The sequence below is a fragment of the Sciurus vulgaris genome (genome assembly GCF_902686455.1).
Source record: "Sciurus vulgaris genome assembly, chromosome: 3".
Taxonomy (NCBI): domain Eukaryota; kingdom Metazoa; phylum Chordata; class Mammalia; order Rodentia; family Sciuridae; genus Sciurus; species Sciurus vulgaris.
Window position 1 is genome coordinate 18,898,507 of NC_136463.1, and position 25,044 is coordinate 18,923,550.

Here is a 25,044-nt window from a genome sequence, read left to right on the forward strand (position 1 = left end):
TAGAAAACAACACTCACCCAGCCTCTTTGCTGCAGGAAGTCTGGGCCTAGGACTGAGCCCCGCTCCTCACTCCAGTGCCCAATCTTCTTCCCTAAAGGGCCTTTATTCCCTGAGTGGGTCAAGAAGCAACCTTATCTGGAGGTCTGGTCCATGCTTCTACCTCAGGCCTGGAGTCGTACAGTCAGGGAGAGTTGTTTTGTCTTTGTTTTTTTTGGTACTAGGAGTTGAATCCACTGAGCCATATCCCCAGCCCTTTTTATTTTTGAGACAGGGTTCCACTGAGTTGTCCAGGCTGGCCTCAAATTTGCAAATCTCCTGCCTCAGCTTCCGGAATCATTGGGATTTCAGGCACTTATGCCACTGTGCCTGGCTAGAGAGAACTTTTTCAGTGGTCCCAGATCCCCCTGCTGGAACCCAGTACAAGCGGTTGGGGGCCTTCCTCTCCATTCAGTGGATTGTGTGACAGTAGAACACAGTTATCTCTCTCCTCTCCAGGAAGACATGGTTGGCTGAATGAATTAATAGTGTAAATAAAATTACAGGAATCTGTGTTTAACTTGCTTCTGAAAACAAACATGTTAGGGGTATTTAGCACATTGCGAGTAGTGTGTAAATAACACTGCTAAGTTCAAGGCAGTCCTAGCTGTTCTGCGGGACCAGCCTTCCCCTCTACTTGGTGGGCCCCTCCCACTCAGTTCCAGTCCCTTTGGAGGAGCAAAAGAGTGCTCCTGCAGCTGCTGAGCTTCACAAAGCTTCACAGCTATACGGGGTGAATAATGAGGAAACACTCACAAAAGGGTCCACCAAACCTGCCCACAGTTAGACTGTAAGTGCTCCCGATCCAACCTGGGGGTCTAGTTCTTTACTTGACGCTGGGCTGCTTCCCTTTGGAAGTGAACAGACATTTCACATGCCTGGGGTTCCCGCCTCTCCAATTAGCCTTTATGAGTTTTCCCCCCTGTGTACCGTGATTCCCTTGGAATCAGTCACAGTTTCACATCTGTAGCCCCTGGCAGCCTGGTATGGTGCCTTGACCTCAGGAGGCCTCTGCTGAATGTTGGTTGGATTCAAATTGAATAACTTCCCCCATTTCCTGGGGCTCTCACATATATTATCTCATTTGATCATCACCGTCACCCTGGAAGGGCAGAGGCAGCAGGCACAGGGCAAGGCGGCTGGTGACTAGGGCCAGGAGGGCGACCTCCAAACAATAGGGTCCTTGCACGAGGCAGTTTGCCTGGGCTGGGGGCAGTCCTAGAGTGGGAGAGGTCACTCTTGACAAGGATGTTCGGCAGCCAGCCATCTGCTTGGCAAACATTTGTGGCTCTGTGGTGCAAAATATGCTCTCGGGTGACCCATTAAATGCACAAAGACTGTGCTGATGGAGTTAAGCACTGGTGAGGCTCCTGCCCTCAATCACGTGAGGTCGGCTGAGTGCTCGCTGTGGCGTCCCGCATGCCAGAGGCAGCCTGGCTTCACAGGGAGCAGGCAGGGACTGAGGGGGGCAGCAAGCTGACAGCCAGCCCTCAGCTGACCTCAGTGGGCCATGAGGCTCTGGACTGTTCTCTGGATTGGATTGTTCTTACATAAAGAGTCGCCCGTGAGACATGGCAATGGATGGCTTCCCATTCCCTGCGGGCCCAGCTCGGCCTAACACCCCCTCACCTCTGCCTCATCCTAGCCCTCACTCCACTTCTGTGGGTTTAGAATCCCCTCTCCCCAGGCCCCTACACTCACCTCCTTGCTCATCCTGAAACTGAACCCTTCCTGGGGTACAAATTTTGCCCGGTTCATAGAACCAGGCTCAGTGCCAAGAGCTGCCAATGCAGAATAAGACATGATCCCTCCACGCAGGGAGTCAGGATAGCACCTGTCCCTGACACCTGAGTGTAAGCCTAATTTTCTGTGGGTGTTCGTACCTGTCAAGGGGAGGTAGCAGGGCTGTCTCTTTGAGTCCTGCCTCCATCCAGCTTCAGCTTGGCCCCAACAGAGCACTTCATTGCCTCTCTTAGAGCCCCACTTGTCTGTCCCCAGGTTCCCCCAGGAATGAGCCTCTCCCTCTTGGCTGTGTGTAGGGGATCCTGGTTCCCAGCCAGAATCTAGTTTGTAATTGTCTTCCCCTCCTGTATACTTCTTTTGTGAAGAGGGGCCGAGGAGAGCTAGATGCAGAGGTCATGGGGGGAGAAAGGGACCAGAGTCACCCCAGGGGGCCTGGGGACTATGATTGTGCTTTTCAGCACCCCCTCCCACCCACACACAAAGTACTCGGCTCAGCCAGGGGCATCCCCCCTGCCCTGTTCATCCAGTCCACTGCTGGTTTGGAAATGGAAGCTGCCCACCAGCCCTCCCTTCCCACCAGGGTCATATCTGGTCCCCTGCGTCTTGTTCTCCCAGAGGGACCCAATCAGGCAGGGACAGGAGGGGAGGGGAGTGGAGAGCAGAGCAGATCCAAGAAAGCAATTAAAAAGCCTATCTCAGGGTTAGAGGCTGGGAGTGGGGGGCAGGCTGGAGCCAGCCCTGGTTAGGGGGAGGAGAAGCAGGGAAATAGGGCCCCATCTTATTAACCCTGGGGTCTGTGAAGGTGAGTGAGCTGATGGCTCCAAGAACATGCTGAGAGGGACAGCTAAGAGGAGGGGATGGAGTCTAGGGTCCAGCCTGGAACTGTCCAGTTGCTACAGAGGTCATTTCTAACAAGAAAAGCCTGGCTGGGCAAGGGCTGAGCAGTGGAAGAAGGAACGGTCTCTGCTCTGAGGCAGCCCCCTTCCAAACAAAGGGGGAGACCAACCCTGCCTCCAGGAGCCCCATTTGTCATTGAACCATGGGATCTAGCAGTAGGGAGCTCTGGTCCAAGATGCCTTAGTCTGGGCAGAGGAAGATTCTATTCTTAAGGAGACCTGGATCTGAGGGGAAGACGTAGGCCCTAGCATCAGGAAGCCCCCATCTTTTGGGGGAGACATGGACCGTGTCCTTGGGAGTCCTCAGGCTGAAGTGCAAACAAGACCCACACCCATGAAAAGTGTCAGCATACCAAGAGCTTCTTCTGGAACTGGATGGAGTCAGGGAGGTGAGAACGCAGGTTGGGAAATAGACTCCGCTCCAAGTTTGCTCCAAGTTTGAGTAAGAAAGAACTTGCAAGTGGTCCCTGGGAAACCTGAAGCCACCAATGACTAGCGGTCTGGGGACAAATGGTGCTGACTCCCCTGATCCCCTTTCACTAGCAGCTGCCCCTGTGCTGTCCACACTGCCAGGTAACTTCTTTGGGGTGGTGCCCACATCATCCCAATGGAGCTAATAGGACATGGCAACCCCACTCTGCTCCACCTCTCCCAGCCAATCCCATCCCAGATGCGCTAGCAGGTAGACAGGTAAAGCACTCGGTAGGTGTTATTAAACAGAAGCGATGATTTGTCAAAGGCACGTGCCCTGTCCAGTTCTCACTGATTTTATCCTCACAATTATCTTGGAACCTGGTGTGGCAAATCTCCATTTTACAGATGTGGAAATGGAGACTCAGAAAATTTCCTCGTCATCCAAATCCTTACAGCTGTCGAGGAGCAGAGGCTTTGCACTCTAGAGGGGACAGTCATAGCAGTCAGAGGCAAGTCTGGAGAATAAAGGGGTTGATCCCATGAGGTGATACAAATGTGGGTTTTAGAAAACCCTCCTCTGCACTGCTGTGACCAGACGTGGGCAGCTGAGCACTGCCATCTAGTGGCCCTGAGGCTCAGTTCCCGTCCTTGGGTGGGAACTGAGGGGTCAGCCAGAGGGACTGAAGACTCTTTCCATCCCACTCAGCGTGTTCGCCACACAACATGCAGGCATTAGGTAAGGGGCAGGAGCACAAGCAGAGCCACTAGGAGGCTCTGCTAGTGGGAAAATGGTCACTTGAATTAAAGACTGGCATATTTGGAAAACATCAGAAACTTCATGTTATGTGGGTTGAGGCCTGAGGTGGGGTTGACTTCTCTCCCAGGAGGACTTTGGGCTTTGCCCTGTAAGCAGGAGGAGGGGCACAGAGAGAGGTCATCTTGTTCCCTCATCAGCTTGAGGCAGGGCACAGCCTGGCTGCAGACGCTATGAAGACACATCCAGAGCCTCATCCCAGTAGCTCAGGAGCCTGAGGCAGGAGAATCACAAGTTCAACACTAGCCTCAGCAATGTAGCGGGGGCCATAAGCAACTCAGCAAGACCCTGTCTCTAAATAAATACAAAAAAGGTCTGGGGATGTGGCTCAGTGGTTAAGCACCCCTGGGTTCAATCCTCAGTACCAACACACACACACACACACACGCACGCACGCACACACACGCGCGCGCGCGCGCACACACACACAAGCACCTATCTGGAAGTCAGCTTAGGCTTTGGCCTAAGACTTTGGATGTTGGGAACTTCCTGTTGGGGAAGCAGGAGAGAAGTCACCTCAGAGAATGGGCCTCGAGCCAGGCTGGGAGGATGGGGCTCCCATCAGAGGATGGGAGGGTTAAGGACTGCCTTTTCTCTGGTGGTTGTGTCTGCCTGGGACAGATGGGCATGAGGAGGGTTTTAGGAGAGAGGAAAAGGCAGACATAACTGTCTAATAATAGGGCTTGGTTAGATGAGTGCAGATAGTAGAAAACCATGCAGCTGTTAAAATGATGATGTAGATAAATATTTATTGATATGGAAAGATGTTCACAACATATTGTTGAGTGAGAAAAGCAAATTACAAAATAATTTGTGCAGCATGAGCCTGTTTTGGAAAATCGAGTTTATATGTGTAGAAAAAAGCTGCTATCTATGTCCATGTGGTAAAATTATGGCTAATTAAATTCTTTTGTATTGCTTATCTGTATTTTCCGATTTTTCTACCATAAATATATAATACAAAATAAGGATGATGAAAGTTTGCAAAACAACTGTGACTGTCTTTGGCTCTGGTGCACACTCCTGGGAGAGTTTGGGGCTGAGTGTGGGAGGGGTCTCAGGATCCTCTGGGGGTTGAGGATGGATCTGGGCTATGACAGGGGCACCAGGCAGAGGGGGCAGAGGTTGGGTGATTGCATGTGCTGGTGCTAAAACAAACTCACATCTGCCTACATAGGAGCAAGTCTCTGAGCTTCAGTGACAAGCTCCTTCTGTTCTTACATCTTTTCCCTCCAGGGCCTCTTTGCCCATATTTCACCTCCATTTACTTTAAAAAGGCAAGACCACACACTATTTCTTGTCAGGCAACTAGGAAGGGTAGGCCACTTCTCACCACAGAGATGAGGCTGGGGACCAAGTCTCCTGCCTGGTCTTGCTCTTCCTTAAAAGTACCCTGTCCTTCCCCAGCCTCCCAACCCACATCAGGATGGAAGGTCACTGGAGCCCCTCCTCAGGATTTCCCTCATCATGTCACTGCTCAGGCCCAGGGAAGATGTGGTTGGAGCCCAAGGGCTCTTGCCCACCTCTCTGCACAGGGATGCAGAGAGGGAAACTCAGTAGCCAGATCATCACATGCCCAAATGAAAAACATGTCCCCTGGTGTAGAGTCAGGGGTGCTGCTTTTACGGGAGCTTGGGGGCCTGAGCTGGCTTGAGAGTTGGGGCTGGGGCAAGCAGCCAGGCCTTGTCTGCAAGCGGGAAACCTGGTGGAGCTGGGCTGACTGCCCCCAGAGTCTCCTCCTTTTGCCTGCTGAGTGACTCACCTTGGCACAGACACAATGGTCAGGGCGGGCACACAGCCTGCTTCCCGCAGCACCCTGGGCCTCTTCAGATGCTTTCCGAGAAGCCCATTGAGCAAGGGGGCTTGCTCTGTACCCCAGCCTGACATCCTGGAATATTGGGATAAAAGCCGTATGACCCCCCAGGGGCTGCCCATGCTGTATGGCGCCCACGCTGGCGGTGGAGAACAAAGCTCTATTCAGCAAGTGCCCTGGAGTAGAGATCAGAAGTCCAAGCCTGGGCAGTGAGGGCAGGGTAGTCGGGGGAGCAGCACTATCTGGGCACAGGCAGCTGAGGCGCCTGGGTGAGACCAGACTGGAGGGAATGGATGGACCTAGTCTCAAGGGGCAATAGGACCCAGGCACTACGCTCCCAGTTAAACCCTGAGTTCCCCCCGCCCATTCTCAGAGGTCTTTCCCATCTCAGCCTGATGTGTGGGAACTCAAAAGACATAAATCTTCAGGGGCAGAATGAGGGGCGACCAGGGAAACAGGGTGCTTCAGGAACAAAGATTTGAGCCAGCACTGCCAGCTCATTCGTAACTGCTTTGTGGAGCTGTCAGGGACCAGGCTCCGGGAGCCCATGCAGGGAGGCCAGGCAAGCAGAGGGGAGCTGGCAGAGTAGACACGGGGGCTAAAGAGGGGCTCAGGGAGAAGGCCTGTACCTCTTGCCCTATCAGGATCTCCACACACTCTCCCACAGCAAGACAGAAACCTTGTTTGCCCCTCCAGACATTCCAGGGAATGGGAAGAAAATAGAAAAGCAGGACACCCTTGTTCAGAGGGCATGACTCTGGGTACCTATTGGGAATGGGGCTCAGCAAAAAACTGTAACATAGGCTATTCCTTGAAGCCTACGTTCAAGGTTAATTTTTCACCAAATTCCCTTATTTAGCAGACACAGGAAGAGGGAATGTGGAGTAAGGGAAGGCCTAGAAGCAGGTCAGAGGTCATCTGGCCTAGCTCTTGTGTGTGTGGGTGTATGCATGCTTGCATATGATCCTAAGGATTGAACCCAAGGCCTCCTGCAGACTAGGCAAGTTCCCTTCCACTGAACTCCTCCCCAGCCCAGGCCCAGTCCTTTCTTGACCCACCTTCCTAGAGACAGGGTCTCCTTGCTCAGTGATCAGGACTCCAGCCCCAGCATCCAGCCCTAGGCACCACCAGTCTCGGGCCTGGGCTGGTGTGCCCAGGAAGCCCTGCCTCTGGGTACAGTGACCTTAGTGGGGTGAGAGGAGCTCTCCCATGGCTGGGCTGCAGCCCAGTCCCACCCCCTCAGGCTATGCCAGGGGGCGTTGCCAGGGCAGCCCGGGCAGTGCTAGGCTGGCCCACTCTCCCATAAAGCCCTCACATCCCAGGAGTCCGCAGAGGCACAGCAGGATGGAGCGGAGACGAGTCACTTCTGCTCGCCGCTCCTACACCTCCTCCGAGATGTTGATTCGGGGCCTGGGTCCCAGCCACCACCTAGGTCCTGGCTCCCGCTTCTCCCTGGCTCGAATGCACCCTCCAATCCCGGCCCGGGTGGACTTCTCTTTGGCCGGGGCCCTCAATGCCGGCTTCAAGGAGACCCGGGCCAGTGAGCGGGCAGAGATGATGGAGCTCAATGACCGCTTTGCCAGCTACATCGAGAAGGTCCGCTTCCTGGAACAGCAAAACAAGGCACTGGCTGCTGAGCTAAACCAGCTGCGGGCCAAGGAGCCCACTAAGCTGGCTGATGTCTACCAAGCTGAGCTGCGGGAGCTGAGGCTGCGGCTTGATCAGCTCACTGCCAACAGTGCCCGGCTTGAGGTCGAGAGGGACAATCTGGCACAGGACCTGGGCACCCTGAGGCAGAAGTGAGGAGCGGGGGCAGGGGAAGGGGGCTGGTGAGCAAAGAGGATGGAGCTCCTGAGAGGGAGTGCCCACAGGGCTGCATTCTTGGACAAGGGCTTAGTTTCTTTTCTCCCCAGAAAGTAGGGGTTATCCTACTGGGAGGGAACAGGTAGCAGCCTAATGCCTCAGGGATCTCTAGGTATCTCCCCACCAGGGAAGGTTATGTTGGGCAGTCAGAGGCCCCACTAGGTAGATACTTTGCATTTCATTCACTGGGCACTGACATGTGTGTGTTTGTGTGTATGTGAGTGTGCATGTGCGTATGACGTAGGTGGGAGTTGTCACCTATTCTGGGCCTGGTTCTATACAAGAGGAGAAGATGGGTGTCCAAAAGGAGACTTGGGCTCCAAAGTAAAGGAAATGGGGAAAAGAGCAGACAGGTCTGGATGCAGAACAAAGATGCCTGTCACCAGCCTCTGATCCTATTCAAGTCCCTGGGACTTGCATGGCTACGAAGCAGAGATCATAGTAAAATCCATCTCAAAAGGTAGTACCTGGTGTCAGAGGAAACCCCAGGGGCATGGTGCTTTGCTTAGCAATGGGCATGTATGTGCACCCTCAAATTCGGGAGGATAGGTGTCGTGCATGTAGTTGCAAGTGCACATTGGTGGATGCACCTGTGTGAGCAGAATCGGGTGCACTAACTCTGACCAGATGCCTTAGTGATGAATTGATGAATAAGGCAAAAGCCCTTATCTGCTCATATTCCCAGCCAAGGCTTCTGTCTAGGACCTCTCTCTGACCCTCACTCCTCCTGCCACTCCACTGGTCCTTGGGAGGTGGAAGGTCTCTGTGATAGCCACCTCCAGGGAGATAGGGGCAAGATCCAAGAATCCTAGAAGATCTTGGATCCAGGAATATGTTCCCCCATCCCAGGCTCCAGGATGAAACCAACCTGAGGCTGGAGGCTGAGAACAACCTGGCTGCCTATAGACAGGTCAGAAAGGTGGAGGGGAGGACCAGGGAGGGGGGGAAGTTGATGACAAACACAGCCCATCCAAACACAGCCCCAAACCTAGTCCTTCAGAATAGTGTGCTGTTTCCCAACACCCCAGAAGGAGGGGTAAGACGAGGCTGGGGAGTTGGGAGGAGGAGCCTGAAGTCAGAGTGGTCCAATGCCCCCTCTCCACTCCAGGAGGCAGATGAAGCCACCCTAGCCCGTCTGGATCTGGAAAGGAAGATTGAGTCACTGGAGGAAGAGATCCGGTTCCTGAGGAAGATCCATGAGGAGGTATGACCAGGGCAGAGGGAGGGCGGGCCCAATGCACAGAGTTCAACAGAGAGAGACAGACACTGAGAGAGACAGAGACAGAGATACTCTGAGACAGAGGTAAAGAAACATTGGCAGCTGAAAGAAACTGAGAGAGAGACAGAGGCAGAGAGTGAAGACAGAGGGCAGAGAAAATGCCCACTGCCTGGTGAAAGATACACAGACACACATCCCTGTACTTAGGATGGCAAGGGCTTGCTGTCTGGGAATTTTCTTCACAGCATCCCCCTTCCAGCTAGTTCCTTTTAACAAAGGAAGACACTGAGGCCCAGAGAGGTTAGAGAATGTCCGAAGCCTGAGGGAGCTTGGACAACTAAGTGAGACCCTGCCTCAAAATTAAAAAAAAAAAAAAAACAAAAACTTAAAGTCCTAGGGTCACACAGTCTGATTCCACCCCCACTGCCCTCTGTCTCCATTAAAATGAGAGCCATTCTCTCCTCTCTTTTTTTTTTTTTTTTTTTGCACATGCCAGGTAAATGCCTTACCACTGAGCTATGTCCCCAGGTCAAAAAGAGTCATTCTTTAAAACAAACACAAACAAACAAACAAACAAAAAAAACACCCACTGAGCTCTGACCTCCAATTCTGGAACCTGGGGGACCACAGGGACACAGTCTCTCTCATGAAAACACAGGCACATGCTCAGCATCTGCCTCCTACCTATCCAACCCTGGGAGGACGATACCAAATTCCCTCTCCTGCTTCTCTTGGCCTGGGCTGTGCTCCTTCCTCCAGCGAGGGCTGTCCCATCTCCCTTAGCCAATGCTCATGGCTGACGGGCAGGTAGAAAAGGGTGTGATGCTGTGGGAACCCCAGCTGAAGCCTGGGCCTGGAGCCCTGAGCCCTGGCACTCCTTCTCTCACCCTGGCCAGGAGGTGCGGGAACTCCAGGAACAGCTGGCCCGGGCAGCAGGTCCACGTGGAGATGGATGTGGCCAAGCCAGACCTCACAGCAGCCCTGAGAGAGATCCGCACGCAGTACGAGGCAGTGGCGTCCAGCAACATGCAGGAGGCAGAGGAGTGGTACCGGTCCAAGGTAGCCCAGCCTGTGGGGCTCCTCTGCCAGCCCTCCTTGCTCCACACAAGAGGACAGGGGAAGGAGGGAGCAGGAAGCTAGAAGAATACCCTCTTGGTGACCGACCTTCCCAGAGAAGTAAGATAACCTGTCCAGGTCACACAGGCACTACTTCCAAAAGTACTCCTTAGTATTATTCCTGCTATTGCTATTATTGTACTATTGTATTGTTGAGTGCCAGGGCCCTGTGCTCTGAGTGCATTATCTTACCGTAAAGTACCACTCTTCAATAGATGGGAGAACTGAAACTCAGAGAGGTTAACCAACTTGCCCAAGCCACAAAGCTCTATGTGGTAAAGCAGGATTTCCAACCCCTAGTCCATTCACTTGGGAGCCTGCATTCTTTGTTTTGTTTTTTTTTTTTTTTTTTTTTTTTTTTTTTTTTTTGTGGTACTGGGGATCGAACTCACGGGCCTTGTGCTTTCCAGGCAAGCACTCTACCAGCTGAGTATCTCCCCAGCCCGGCATTCTTGTGGCTCTGTCAGTCTGGGGCCTGGGTTATGGAGCATTTGCTGTATGCCAGGTACTTACTGCGATACATCTGAGCAGAGAGATGTAATATGGACCCAAAATAGGGAGGCATAGGATAAACACCAGGGCGCAGTTTATACACAGCGTTGGAACTAGGGAAGTCCTGGCGAGGGACACTTGGACTAGGAATAACAGGTAGGCTACCTATATAAAGAGAGAGGGACAGGCCTCCCTGTGGAAAGCAGAGCCTTGCTAGAGGCAGAACCTGTCTGGAGGTAGAACACAGAGAGCAAGGATGTGGAGGTGCTGCTCCAGGGTGCCAGGGCTGAGGGGTGTGGAGCCGCATAAGCCAGTGAGAGTCTGAGTAGGGTCAAGGCCTGATGGAGTGGCGAGGGCCTCCCTGCAAGCTGGGGGACAAAGGACTATTAGCACCCAGGGCTTTGCTTGCCAGGACCCACTATCCAAGGTAGGGATGGTTTCAGGTCCACAGATAGGGCGGCCAGCACAGAGGTTCAGGATTATCTGCCTGGTCATTCACCAGTTGGTCCAGGTGCTGTGCTAGATGCTGAGGCACAGCAGTGGCTACTGTGCCTCCGGTCCAGTGGTCACTGTCCTGGGAATAATCCCTGCCAGGGTCAATGTCCTGGGGGGTGACCTGGGTCATGCCCATTTCCGATTTCCCAGAGGTCTCCATGCGCCCATGCAGATCCCCCGGATATATGTGTCCGGGGACCCACCCCTCAATCTAAGGCCCTCTCCCCATCTAGTTTGCTGACCTCAACGACGCTGCAGCCCGCAACGCAGAGCTGCTCCGCCAGGCCAAGCACGAGGCCAATGACTACCGGCGCCAGCTGCAGGCCTTAACCTGCGACCTGGAGTCCTTGCGCGGCACGGTGAGCACCTGAAGGGCCGGACGTTGCGTCCCGGGGTCAGTCCACTGAGGCTGTCAACGCCGAGCACGCCATCTGCCACGTTAGGAGGTGCTAAAAGAGAAGGGCCAGGGTAGGGACCCGGCTGAGGGCGAGGCTCCGAAAAGTTACTCGGGGCAGGAGGCCCGGGCCTCGAAGCCTCTCCGGGTCGCGCAGAGGTCCCAGCGCTCCACGGCGTGCCCGGGCCCCAAGGGACTGGTCCGCTCCATCCCACAGAACGAGTCCCTCGAGAGACAGATGCGCGAGCAGGAGGAGCGCCACGCGCGGGAGGCGGCGAGTTACCAGGAGACGCTGGCCCGTCTGGAGGAAGAGGGACAGAGCCTCAAAGACGAGATGGCCCGCCACCTGCAGGAGTACCAGGACCTGCTAAACGTCAAGTTGGCCCTGGATATCGAGATCGCCACTTACAGGAAGCTACTGGAGGGCGAGGAGAACCGGTGAGCCCAGACCACAGCCCTCGGAAATTGTCCTTGCTGCCTTCCTCTAGTCTGCCCTGCCCCCTTTAGGGCCTGAGAGAGTGATTCAGCCTTGGGCCAGCCCCCTCCCACCCAGTGCCCAGCACACTGCCTGCCCAATACACAGTAGCTATTCAATAGATGTATGATGAATGGATCCAACCAATATTGATTAGGTCCCAGGGTGGAATATTGGGTCACCCTCCAAACTAAGGGTCTCACTCCTCAGCCTTCCAACAAAGATTGGACTTCTGTTTACTCGACTGATCTCTTCCAATCCTTGGAACTCTCCATCATTTTCTCCTCCCTCCCCACTGCCACACAAGCCTCCACTCTCCTTGGTGGACATGCTCCTTTGGCAGCTAACACTCAAAACCCCTGCACACTTTTGGAGCTATGCAGAGCACTGGCTGCTGTAGAAAATGTGGGAGACTCTCCTGGCATGGAAAATGGCCCTTTAGGTTTTTATGCCAACCCTGGATCAGAACTTGACCTGGGATGTCCGAGGGCAGCCTCATGACCCCATCCCTTTGCTGTCTTTCAGCATCACCATTCCTGTGCAGACCTTCTCCAACCTGCAGATCCGAGGTCAGTAGCATGGGCCTTTCGGGAGGGGTAATGGATGCCCACCCCCTCCCCCAGGATCATGGGCTGTTCAGACCTGGGGCTGGAGACCAGGGCAAAGGGGTCTGGGCCCTCCCTGAGGGTCTTCATGATTCACAGCAGAGCTCCTAGCCAGAGCACAGCATCCCAGGGAACTGGGATGGGGCTTGCAGCTGCTCCTGTCCTGCTCTGCCCTGTGTCCCTGTGTCCCCTTCTCCCCTCACTACACCCCATTCCACAGCAGAACTGGATGAGGTCTCTGCCTCTGCCTGCTCTGCATGCCTTGGGCAAGGTCTACCCTTTTGAGTGTTTCATGTTTTTGTTTTGTTTTTTTCCCAACTGCTTGTCACTACAGGGGGCAAAAGCACCAAAGAAGGGGAAGGTCACAAGGTCACAAGACATCTCAAAAGGCTCACAATACAAGTTATACCAATACAGGCTCACCAGATTGTAAATGGAGCCCCGTCGGCTCTCGGTTAGCTGCCTGCCTCTCAAATGAGTGTTTTTCTCAGCTTGACAGGGAGCAAGTCTCAGCAAACCCATTTTCCTGGTCCTCTTGGGCTCACTCCTCCCAGGAATCCTAAAGGACCAAGACTGTGTCATTTCCCCAGGAACCTCAGTGCACAGCCTCCATACCCAGGCATAGGGTAACTGTAGGTTAAACTAGCAGATTTGGCCAGTGTTAAAGGTAGCATGTCCCTGGGTACTCAGATGAGATGCTCTCAAACTGATGCCAGCCTCTGCCTCATCTCCTTTGTCATTGGGAAGTCCCCTTGGGTCTTGCTGTGCCTGGTGGCCAGGCTCTCTGCTTGATCCATCTGTCCCCAAGGCTCTGTTGCTCTGCTCAGTGCAATGCAGCCCAGAGGATTATTTCCCTCAGGAGTGCTACTCTTGTAGTGAATGAAGTTTTATGTTCTCTGCTCTTAATTTTAAATATTAGTGTGACATGTTATATTTTTTCTCTCTAAGGGGGGGACTAAATTACTTTTTACTGATACATGGCCCTCAAATGATTTGTAGATAGGGAAAAAAAATTCCTCTTCTTCTGGGCTAGGATATTTAGGAACACTGCATATATTCCCAGTGCTTAATTCAGCATCAGAAAGTTAACCATGCTGACCAGGTGGTAGAAATACTGCTGAGTGGTAGACAGTCCACCTAAGTCCACAAGGAAAGGGGAAGGACCCTATATGTATTGACCACTAGTGTGCGCCAGATGTTTTACATACATTGTTTTGCAATGGGGCTGATGTCAATTAATTTGTGCACGTGGCCGGTTAGAGGCTGAGCTGGGGCTCAAGCTCTAGTTCATCAGATTTCAAAGCCCATGCGCTTCTTCTCTGATGCAGTACTGAGTTGCCAGAAAGCCAGATAGGGATTTAAATTACACCAGGTCAGAAGACAACAGGGCACTGGTTTGCAGTGGGATGTGCCCAGCACCTTGGGGACTTGGGAGGTCTCCAGCCCCTTTGAAAGAGTTGAGGCTCTCCCTTCCTGGCTGGATAGGCGCTCGTGCTGGTGATTCGGGTGTGTAATGGGGAATTTGGGTGCAGGAGAGGATGTCTAGTGTCCTGAGGGCCCACAGGAGGCCTCTTCTCCCACACCTGTAGAAACCAGTCTGGACACCAAGTCTGTGTCAGAAGGCCACCTCAAGAGGAACATTGTGGTGAAGACTGTGGAGATGCGGGATGGAGAGGTGAGGAGGGATTCTGGCTGTGTCCAGGGATGCTTGGCCAGACTATGGAAGAAAGCCTGGGCCAGGCACTCAGGAGGTCCTTGGTGACTCCCAGGAGCGCCTACGGCACTATGACTTTTGGAAGGAGCCTGAATGTCACTCCCTTCTCCCAGTCTCCATGGGCAGTGAAAGGCTCTAGGCCACTCAATGGGGTCCTAAATCAGACTCTCTCCCTTTTTTACCTTCCTGGTATTTCTGGTAACAGGCCTGGAGGAGAGAGGAAGCAAAGCTAGTAGCTTTTATTCCCAACTGAGACAATTGGGAAGAGGGAGGACTTTCAAATTTTATCAGAGGAATCTGCCAGAGGGACAGGAGGAAGGACATGGCATGCTGCCCCTTGGTATTCCCAGTTGGGATAGCAGTAACAGAGCTACTCTTATACTAACAGCTCCTCATGTGCCAGGCATGGTACTAAGCACTGTACAAGTTCAATTTCACTTCCCTCTGACCACTGCACAATGTAATGGGAGTCATTAAGAAAAGAAAGTTCTAGAACATTTGGTTACTTGCCTTAAGTTGCATAGCCTAGCATGGGAGACCAGAGTTGGTGAGCTCCTAACCACTGCACTGTGCACCTTCCCTGTCCCCTGCAGGTCATTAAGGAGTCCAAGCAGGAACACAGGATGTGATGTGAGGTGGGCCACCAGGTGGCCCCACAGCGTGAGGGGCCTGTAGTGGGAGCAGTATAGTTACTTCTCCTTGGATAGCTCACTTCTCCCGACCTGATTCCCACCCTTCCCAGCTCCCCTCCCCCTGCCGCTCCTCCATATCTACACCAGTTTGCTGCCCTAGGCTCAGTCAGCATTAGGCCTGCCAGATGGCACCCACCCAGCATCCAGCAACTTCAACTAACAGGGCACTCACTCCAAAGGGGCAGTCTGGAAGTGTGGCCAGCAGCTTGAGTTAAAATTGGGAGGGAAGGGATAAGTTGGGCAGGGCAGGGGAACCTACCAAATCACATCCTCCATCCCTGTTGTTATGGCAACTGTTGCGAAAGCTGGAGGTCTCTGGAGTCTCTGGGAACTGGACTTTGAGTTTTCTCAGGCTGCTGGAAGGGAAAGTTCCCACAGGCAATGTAGCCCGGGGCAGAGGCTTGTTCTTCTAGAATGACCCTGACCAGTGTAGGAGAAGTCTTGCTACCTAGACGACACAGAAAGGTCCCAGGGGACCTCCTGAGTGATAATTCAAGGGTCTTAACCCCATTGAGCTGCCATCCAGGAAACCAGTCTATAGGCAGGTAGGAGCTTGGTTCTCAGCTCTTAGGGAATCTACGGTTAAGTGGAGAGGGAAGGAGTGTTAGAACATCGAGGGGGCTTCCTGGCCCCTAGGTGTGGGTACAGAAAGGTTGAACCCAGACGACTCCCCCCATCTGAGATGGAAGGGACTTTGGTAGTGAGGAGGCAGTGGGGATGATGCCAGATTTTGGAGTGGGGTTGGGTAATCAGTTACACTTGGCCTCTGGGTCATGGGAATCAAGAAAGTGACTCATCTTCTTAAAGATGCTGAAACAGGGGAGAGAGGGGCTGCATTCCATGGGGGCAAGGTACATCTATGCCTCAGTTCTGAAGGCCTCTTCTGTGCTGCATAATCCCTGACCACCCTGGCCTCAGAGCCCTGCGACTGCTGCCTCCTGACAACAGTGAGGCCACTGCCATCCACCTGACCCTTCCCACCTGTAATGACTAGCTGCTTTTCCCTACGTTAAGGGCCCCTTGTGTCCCCTGTTATCTGCATGTAGAATGTACTCCACCTGCATTTTAGGCAGCACCCTATTTTATAGTTTGGGAAACTGAGGCATGAGCAGAGCGAAGACACTGGCTCATTCTCCTGCAGCCTGGAACAGAGACACTCAGTCAGATTCTTCCACCCCAGAACACCTGTTCTACTCTCCCTGGACAGGCTGGTGGACTGGTGGTGGATATTTGTGCCCAAAAATTGGGCTAGAAGGGCCCACTCCATGGTCCTACTCCCCTGAAGCCAAGAAGGGAGGGTGGGGTCCCTCCCTCTTCCCAAGACTTGGTGCCCTTCCTTCACTCCTTGCCACCACCTGCTGTTGCTGCTGCTGCTGCTGCTGCTGCTGCTGCTGCGCTGCTGCTGCTAACCTTCAGGGAAGTGCTGCCATCTTTACTAAGGAGAAATAAAGATACATACCATGGCCTTCCCCAGACTGGACTCTCATCTCTTCATGGCAGTGGTGGGGAAAGCTGGAGCCAAGATGTAGCTCTGGACAAGACCCAACTTGCTCCTTATCACCTATTGTCCAAGTCCCCATGGCGCAGCAGTCACATACCAAATCCCACCTCTGACCTGCTCTGACACAACAGGCCTGGTCCCCTGGCCTCTGCTCCCCACTCCATCTTCTCACTCCCAGCCCAAGTGCAGCATGGCTCAGGAAAACCCAGAATTTGATCTCCATTCTCCTCACCATTCCCCTTCCTAGTCTTCATCTTTTTTTTTTTTTTTTTTTTTGGCGGTACTGGGGATCGAACTCAGGGCCTTGTGCTTATGAGGCAAGCACTCTACCAGCTGAGTTATCTCCCCAGCCCACTAGTCTTCATCTTTAATCCCACACCTGCTATTCCTACCTGCCATTCCCAGAATGATGCTGGGGAGAAAGCCAAGGAGGACATATGCTAGCTCCCTCCACTCTTTTCTTCCTTCCTCCCTGTTACCCCCCCCCCCAGTTCAACCAGCAATCCTCAAGGGCACCCCAAATGCTGTCCAGCACTGAGAGATGATTTGGAGGGTTTGAGTTCACTTCCTCCTCTGTTCCTAGAGTGAAGTCAGAAAACATGTGCCCCTGGCTACTTCCCTCCTCTCCTTGGTCCCCAAGCTCCCACCTAGCTCAGATTTCCCACTTCCCAGATCAGGCCCCATACCTGCTCATAAAGTTGGGAAGCAGGTTTTAACTAAGATTTGTCTGCAACTTCTTGCCACATGTCCCAGCCCAGGGTACTCCACCCAGAAGTATCTGGTGTTTAACAAACACATCAAAGCACAACTGGTCTTCAGTGCTTAGGAGGAGAAAGCCTAGGGGGAAAAGTTGGGACAAAAGCGAAACAAGTAACAGCAGCAACGACAGAGGTGAACGGTGACAAAAACTGCTGTGATGAGCAGATAGCTTATCAGGGTGAGCTTCACAGCTGCACGAGTCTCAGGGTCTGACAGTGAGACTGGGTAGCGCCCTCGAGATGTTACACCAAGTCGAAACCCAGCGATTCGCACCCCCTGCCGCCAGCAATAGTAAATGCCCCGGTCACTCAGCTGGGTGAAGCGAATGTGGAGATGGTTGCCATGGTCGATGAACACCCTCATGGATCTGTTGACACCTTTTAGGTACTGGGTGCGGTAGAGGTACTGGTGATCCTTGTCCCAAGCTACAGCATGCTCTGGCCGGGCCCCAGGACAGGAGATGATGAGTCCATGGCCCAGTCTCTGCTGGTGGAACTGAATGGGCACCTGGGGCACCCAGGGCCTGCTGCCCACCTTGGACACATAGTTGTAGATGGCCAGCAAACTCTTCTGGACCTTGTTCTTCTCCTTGCAGGGCACCAAGCAGCTCTGAACCAGCAACTCAGGCATGTGGTCCCTGATTGTGGTGCGCAGTCTCCTAGGCACAGCCCGCGAGCCACAGGACACCACATCAGACAGTGTCCTACGGTACCGTGGAGACAGGTCAGGGCTCTGCAGGTAGCACAGGCCAATGCGCCATTGCTCCCCACGCACCCCGCAGCGGTCACAGGGTGTCCATTCCCAGAAGGTGGTGAAGACATGGAGGTTTCCATAGTACTCATCAGCAAAGGGCTCCTGGCCCATGTCCTTGAAGGTAGCCACCATTCTCTCACTGCTTTGGATGTCCACATCGTAGGCATAAAAGTATTCCCCTTTGCGGGTACCACAGAAGTACAGGCCAGAGTCCTCCGGCTGGGCCCGGAAAACCAACAAGCTGAACATGCGGATGCTGAAGCGGACCAGCATGTCACTGCCCACACGCACCTGGGCCGCCTCTGTCAGCACACGCCCATCAAAGTCCGTCAGGACTTTGGTGTGGCTGCTACCTACATGCTTCTGATAGTACCAGACTACAGCCAGCACTTCCTCGGGCTTACAGTGGCAGGGAAGCTCAAAGCTCATGTCTGCCAAGTAGGCAGCATTGTCAAACATAAGGAAAGCAGGGCAGGGGGTCTTCTGAAAAATGTTCTCCTTCTCCACTATTTCAAAGGCCTGAAGACTACCCCAGGCCCATAGGAGCACAGCAGTGTGGGCCAGGCTCATATCTGCAGGAGGGAGGGGCCAGAGCGGCAGGGGAAAAAAAAAAAAGACAAGGCACTGAATGCCTATGGGGATTTCTAGAAACCCCCTGAGAAGAGGCCTCTATATGAAGAAAGGACTAAGCAGCCAGGAAAATAAGCAACAGACTTCACAGGAAGCAGCCAAATGCAAGGTAATTTATTCCCTGCTGATGTACAAGATGCCCTTGGAATGTTCCAGGCCTGATCTCAAGGGAACATTATTCTAGAACTCAGCCTTCAGTTACCTTTCTAGAACACTGGCATTCCCCTGCTCCAAGAATGAATCAAGGAAAACCAGATTGAGCCATAAGGGCCTTCTGCCTCACTGATCCAGGCTCTGCCCTGCCTGCCCAGTATAAAATATCTTCCCTTCCATCAGTCTGGAAGCCTTCCCTCCAAACACACCTGGCCATCTGGGATGTTGACTGGACCTAAGCTAATAGCTTGGGACTTTCCCAGCCTACACAAAAACTCAGTACTTAGAGAAGAATTCTGCATCTCAAATGAAGTAGCATTTGACCACTGTTGAGGAAATGTTCATTCACTGACTTCGGCTACAAATATCTGATTAAAGAATTATGGACATCAGTGTTTATTTGCCATGAAAGATGAACAAGTTTACTTTTTTTTTTTCTGAATGGAGGCTATACCTGGTGTCACCAGCATTTGGTTGGAAACACATCAATTTCTCAGGGCCAGTGAGTTAGAGGCTTGGCAGACTCTAAAAGGGTAGGAAGCAAAACTGATTTCAACCTCCTGGACCCTTTCTGTCCTGTGGATTCACACAGTTCAAAAGATGGACACACTGACTGGAAAAGTGGGGGAGACTTGATTTAAGCTTTTTCTCTGAAAATCCCAAGCTGAAAAGAGAAGTAGATGTGGGTTTCTTATTACAGTCCTGCAGAAACCCCAAGACAACCACCAAAAAATGCCTCCAGTGTCATTACTATTTCTGTTTCTGCCTCTTGGCGACTCCTTGAATTATACCACCATTAAGTCTTAACCTAATGGAAAGAGCACTGGACTTGGGTTCTGGAGACCCAGGTTTGGCATCCAGCTCTTTCAGTAATGGTTGGGTCTTTGAGGTGGTCATTTAGCTTCTCTGGGCCTCAGTTTTATCATTTATTAAATGAGGACAATACTACCTGGCCTGCCTCACAAAATTTGTGATAATCAGATATAATTGTGTATACCAGAGTGCTATTAAAAGTAAAATTAAAAATTTCTAGATAGCTGGGCATGATGATGCAAACCCAGCTACTCAGGAGATTGAGGCAGGGGGTCATGAGTTGAAAGCTAGCCTGGGAAACTTAGCAAGACTGTCTCAAAACAAATATATTACAAAGTGCTAGATAATTGTGAAGTGTCATCTTAGTATTTCAGATCTTCCAAAGAACCACAAGCCCTATTTTCAAATTATTGTTTCTTTTTAAGTACCTTTCTTCAAAACTAGAATTTATGTCAATTTGAATTTGAAAAGAAAAGAAAAATTGCTTATAATTTCATAAGCTAAAAAAAAAAAAAGCCTCCAGTGTTCATCGAAGCTCCTGTCAGTCAGGTAGACAGCACTGTCAAACATCAGGAAATCAGGGCAAGGGGTCTTCTGAGAGGGACTCTGAGGGTAGCCAGTCCTATCAGTGCATCTGGTACAGCCCTAATAGCTCCTGCAGAAGCCCCTCCTCCTCCTGGAGCCCACCATCTTGCTCCGCCACAGCCTGCTTGTCTCGACAGAGCCCCTCGTGCACGGGCCTGGGGGTAGCCATGGCCTGCAGCTTCTGAAACAATTCTCGGCAACTCTCTTGCTCAGCATGGCTTAGAAGGCTCAGGTTCAGGGTAAAGCGCCCAGTGCTGGCCAGGCTGCGTAGGACCCCCAGCACTGTCATCCTGTCAGCTAGCCTCACATGATCAGCCAGGGTCACCAGCAGCTCCCCTAGAAGTCCAAACCCCACATCTGTCTGGAAGAGGTGACCCAGTTTGGGACCCCCAAGCTGCAGCAGGGCCTGGTAGCGTTCTGGTCCACTCCGCAAGTGTCGTCGCCAATCTCGGTAGAACTCTGCTGAGGTCTCAGGCTGGAAGGGGACTTTCTCCTGAGTCACAAGGGAAGAAAAGGGGGTCAAACTCTTCTGGCTACTCTTTGACAGTGTGCTTAAGGGGAGCCTGTGGGTTTTCCTCTTAACTCGGATTGTTCTCTGAGCACTGGGTAGGTTACTGTCCCTGTGGGTCTCATTTCCAGATGAGCAAACTGGGGATGGGACAGAGAAGGAGGGCCCAAGGAATCCAGGTCATGATTTGAGATTCTCACTTATACTGGGGTTTTCCTACTGAATGGGACATAGGTGGTTTTCTTTCCTTTTCTTTTTTTTTTTTTTTTTTGTGGGGGCGGGGTACAGGGGATTGATCTCAGGGCACACTCAACCACTGAGCCACATCCCCAGTCCTGTTTTGTATTTTATTTAGAAACAGGGTCTCACTGAGTTGCTCAGCACCTCACTTTTGCTGAGGCTGGTTTTGAACTTGGGATCCTCCTGCCTTAGTCTCCCGAACTGCTGGGATTATAGGCGTGCGCCACCACACCCAGCTAGCTCTGGTTTTCAATGGTAAATCAGTATTTGCCCTGAGAAGGATGGAGGAGTTAACAGGAAATCTCAGGAAGAGAGAAAGGAACTCAAAGTGAGTGCCAAGGATCTGACGGGCTGGGTCTCTTTACCAAAACTGCCACAGAATTGTTGTACTATCTATAATCTAACCCAGAAACTGAGCTATCCAATTCTGATCTGGGAATGAAAGTCAAAGGACTGATAAAAGGGAACTTCCCTACCCTTTCTTTCTGATTCATTCTGCTCAGTTCAACTCAGCCCCACCATCTGCTGGTTGTTTTTCTTTCTGTGATTGGAGGCAAAATCCTATCTCTGTTGTCTTCTATGATATAAGGAAGAAGTATGTTTTATAAGAAGACAGGGTTGGAGCTTTAGGACAGGGCACTCTGCTTGGTTACAGAGGCTGGACCTTACCTACCTGGGAGATTTCAGTGGCCCACCTGGGAAGGTTGCCCTTGAGTAGTGTGACAATTCCAGGGTACATTTCTCTTTCCTCCCATCTTGTCCTTACGCTCCAAAGGCTTCAGATGTGATGCAAGGACAATACTCCTGTGGGCAAAGGACAGAGAATGGGTGGTGAATTTAATGCTGTGACCTGGGTGTGAGGCAGTCAGACTTTGCCTGATGTAGGTTGAACCTGTTGACAGGACAACATGACAATGCTTTTGATAGTACTATATAGCTAAAAGCTTTCAAGCTCTGCACATGAGCCAGATGCTGTGTTCAGACGCTTACATGCAATAGTTTATTTAATTATAACAAAAGTTATTCTCTTTACAGATGAAAAATCAAGGCTCAGAGAGGTTAAGGAACTTTCAGAAGATCCCACTAGTAGGAGGGGATGAGGCCAGGACAGGAGCTCAGAATGGTCTGATTCCAGAGTGCTTGATGTTAACCACTACAGCCAATCATAACAGGAGGAGGGCCTGAGGAAAATGGCAGTGAGCCAACCTGAACTCCTCATAGGAAGACACCCTCTGTTCCACTGCCCGTAGTTTGGCAGCATTCTCTCGCTTGTACTTCTCATCAGCAGCAAGTGCATCCTGCAGCTCTTTCTCCAAAGCTTTGAAGTCAATAACATCATTCCTTTCCATGGCCTGTTCCTGGGAAGGCATAGGGAGTGAACATTAATAGAGGGTCAATATCAGGGAAGGAGGATGCCTCTGGATTCTTTGCCAAAACACAAAACATTCTGACATTTATCTTGGCAAGCATTACAAAAACTTGACTTTCTGCTTTACACAAGTTGAGTGGCACAGCAAGGGCTTATACAGACTTGTCACTGAAAATATAGAATTCTGACTTTCAGTTTGGAGCCCTGTCATAACTTTGTTCTCTGACTCTAAAAATATTTATAGCTCAGTAGTAGAGCACTTTCCTAGCATATGCAAGGCTCTGGATTTGATCCCCAGCTCTGCAAAAATATTAATTTTAGTGCTTTAGCTGAAGAGGCATTTAGATCTCAGAATTCAGGCCATTCATTCTTCCACATAGGATCACTCTATAGCAAGTTGTTCCACAGAGAATCTCACACACAAGCAGGAGACTTGTTAGTTACTGGAGCCGAGGGATAGTATTTCATCCTTTCTGAAATGTCTTTAATGGGAAAAGATACTTTCACCCAAACCAGAGGCAATGAATGAGCAGGAAATAAGGAAGTGGCAAAAAAAAAAAAAAAAAAAAAAAAAGGATCTCAATAATCTCCATCTCCAAATCTCTCTGTCCAACCCAGGGCTGGAGGCACAGATGCCTAAGTACGCAGGGAACGTGTTCTTTAGTTCTCCCTTTGTACTTCTGCAGTCTCAGGGCAGAGTCTAACGGGCCCTTTCTACAAGATAATCTTCCATATGAGTTCTAGTTTGGGCTGTGGCATTTACTTGTGAGAACTTGTTGAACTTCAGACTCCTGATGAATTGAGCTAGATTTTGGGGTTCACCCAGGAACAGACCGAGTGCAGGAAAGCAGGAGGTCTATAACCAACCCCATGGCCACCCCGAACCCCCACCTCAACGTGGAGAAGCTGAATGCTGAGAAGGGGCTGGTTTGGTCAACCGAATTCAGGTATCTCGTTCCTGTCCAGGTTTTTTGTTTGTTTTTTATCCTCCTGGCTTAGCCTCCTAAATAGCTGAGACTGTAAGCCCGACACGCGTCTGGCTTTCTGTCCAGTTGAGGCCTCCCCTGTCATCGAATGAACAGAACAGCTCTTCCTTTCCCCTTACTCAACCCCCAGTCCCTCACCCTAGCGGCCCTGGCGTTGGTCCCCTTGTTTTCTTTGGGGATCCCTGATATGCTAGAACCGGAAGGTAGCCCAATGCATTCTTCGCCTCGCTGTGGTTGCCGGGCAACTACGCCAACCTCCTACCCACATGATCAGTCCGAAGGCCCCCCTATCAGGGTGGCTCCGAGGCGCCTGATCACATTTTGCGTCCTCAGACTTCACGTTCTTTGGAGCAGCGCGGGCCTTGGTTTGGGGACCCACAACTCCACTTTGCCAGTTTCTGTCTCCGCGGCCAGCCTTCCTTGGAGCCGGTTTGCAGGCAGAGGTCAGTCCTCCTAGAAACGCGACCGTAGCGTCTGCGGGGTCCTTCCTGGCGCCGGGCGCAGACGTTGTCGCGGCGTGGGACGGAAGCGCGGTGTCTAGCGGCGGGCTTGGATCCCTTGGCTGAGCAGGCGGGAGGTGAGCTGTCGCCGGGTAGGGATGGGAAATTAAAGAACGTCATATCTGGAAGAGGTGTCATATACCCTCTGTCCCTTTCTCTTCGCAAGTGGGTAAATTAAGGCCTGAAGCGGGAAAGGGGATGGAAGACCTCCATGCCTCCAACACATGCACGCTGATTCCGGGGTTTCCTCCTTATCCTCAGTGGATAACATCCTGTCCCTGGGCAGAAGCTAGGCTCTACCTGTCCAGTCCCTTTCTTCCTCCTCCATCTAAGCCAACTTCATCCCTTCTTTGTCAAACTCTCTCCTTCTTTGAGAGCCTGAATTATAGCGGGAAAGTGCAGGTTTGGTTCCAAGAGCTACTGGTTTTGTGTACCTGTGGAAAAGTGTTTATGTGCGGTGTTGGAGTCATTAATTCACTCAACAGGTACTTATTGAGGGCCTGTTTTATGCCAGGCTCTATTCTACATAAACAAAACAAAGTGCTTGCCTAAATTGCAGTTGGAGAAATGGAAAACCAGTAAACAAATGAACATATATATCGGCTACTGGTAAATGTTAATAAGGCAGTAAGAGTGGAGGTTGGAAAGCGTGTATGGAGGATTTCATAGAGTGACGAAGTTTCAATAAAGTAAGAAGGTATAAATATCCAAGGGGCAAAAGAGAATGGCAAGTGCAGTGGTTCTGAAACAGAAATTAGCTTGACTTGTTCCATGAACAGCCTTGTAGAAAAGTTTCTGCAGTCAGTTAATGGGTGTCTTGGGAGAATGAAATGAGCACAGATGTAATGGCTCTTTGAAGGTAGAATCTCTAAGCATTTGAAAGTTTTCATAATTATTTACATTCAATTACCTCATGCATCTCTGATTTTCTTTTTTATCTACTGTAAGTACTCAGCAGATAGCAGTGAAGAAATTGGAGATATTAGCCTAGTGCAAGAAATATCAGCATTTCAGAATTAAATGTTTCCATTCAGTTGACATTTTTCTGTTCCTCTTCAATGCAAGCTTCTGTCTTGGGCTTTGGCAGGTGGGCACAAGAAACACAATGTTTCTGTATTGAAGAATGGTCAAAAATAATTGTAAGCCAGGAGTGGTGGTGCACACATGTAATCCCAGCAGCTCAGGATACTGAGGCTGGAGGATCACAAGTTCAAAGTCGGTCACAGCAACTTAGCAAGGCTCTAAACAACTTAGCAAGAACCTGTCTCAAAAAAAAGAAAAAAAATTCTAGCTGGTGTAGTGGTGCACGCCCATGATTCGGTGACTCTGGAGGCTGAGGCAGGAGGATCACAAGTTCAGGCCAGCCTCAGCAACTTAGCAAGACCCTGTCTCAAAATCAAACATAAAAGGGCTGGTTGCTCAGTGGCTAAGCCCCCCTGGGTTTAATCCCTGGTACCAAAAAATAA

At 51.5% G+C, this 25,044-nt stretch overlaps 3 protein-coding genes across 3 annotated transcripts; 1 reads left to right on the forward strand and 2 right to left on the reverse strand.

Annotated features, from left to right (window-relative positions):
• The first annotated feature begins 7,031 nt into the window (after nt 1-7,031).
• LOC306655632 (glial fibrillary acidic protein-like) lies at nt 7,032-14,943 on the forward strand. Its single transcript, XM_079130275.1, is given in 11 exon segments — nt 7,032-7,515; nt 8,429-8,489; nt 8,688-8,783; nt 9,695-9,727; nt 9,729-9,857; nt 11,135-11,260; nt 11,513-11,733; nt 12,296-12,339; nt 12,710-12,829; nt 13,965-14,050; nt 14,683-14,943. Coding segments are annotated over 11 exon segments (1,407 nt in total). The 5' UTR covers nt 7,032-7,060; the 3' UTR covers nt 14,719-14,943.
• Nucleotides 14,944-16,797: 1,854 nt separating this feature from the next.
• Nucleotides 16,798-21,512, reverse strand: LOC306655634 (Ig-like V-type domain-containing protein FAM187A). The gene is made up of 2 exons (XM_079130277.1): nt 21,397-21,512; nt 16,798-18,366 (listed from the first exon to the last, which is right to left on the reverse strand). Exon 2 carries the CDS (start codon nt 18,362-18,364, stop codon nt 17,120-17,122), a length of 1,245 nt encoding a protein of 414 aa, XP_078986403.1. The 5' UTR covers nt 18,365-18,366; nt 21,397-21,512; the 3' UTR covers nt 16,798-17,119.
• LOC306655637 (dynein axonemal assembly factor 19-like) lies at nt 19,927-23,297 on the reverse strand. Its single transcript, XM_079130289.1, is given in 5 exon segments — nt 19,927-20,468; nt 21,397-21,436; nt 21,438-21,527; nt 21,930-22,081; nt 23,217-23,297. Coding segments are annotated over 4 exon segments (726 nt in total). The 5' UTR covers nt 22,073-22,081; nt 23,217-23,297; the 3' UTR covers nt 19,927-20,015.
• Between the last annotated feature and the right edge of the window lie 1,747 nt (nt 23,298-25,044).

Bases quoted from the DNA above. Each gene is read 5' to 3' on its own strand.
- LOC306655634 (XM_079130277.1), bottom strand. From the start codon at position 18,364: ATGAGCCTGGCCCACACTGCTGTGCTCCTATGGGCCTGGGGTAGTCTT.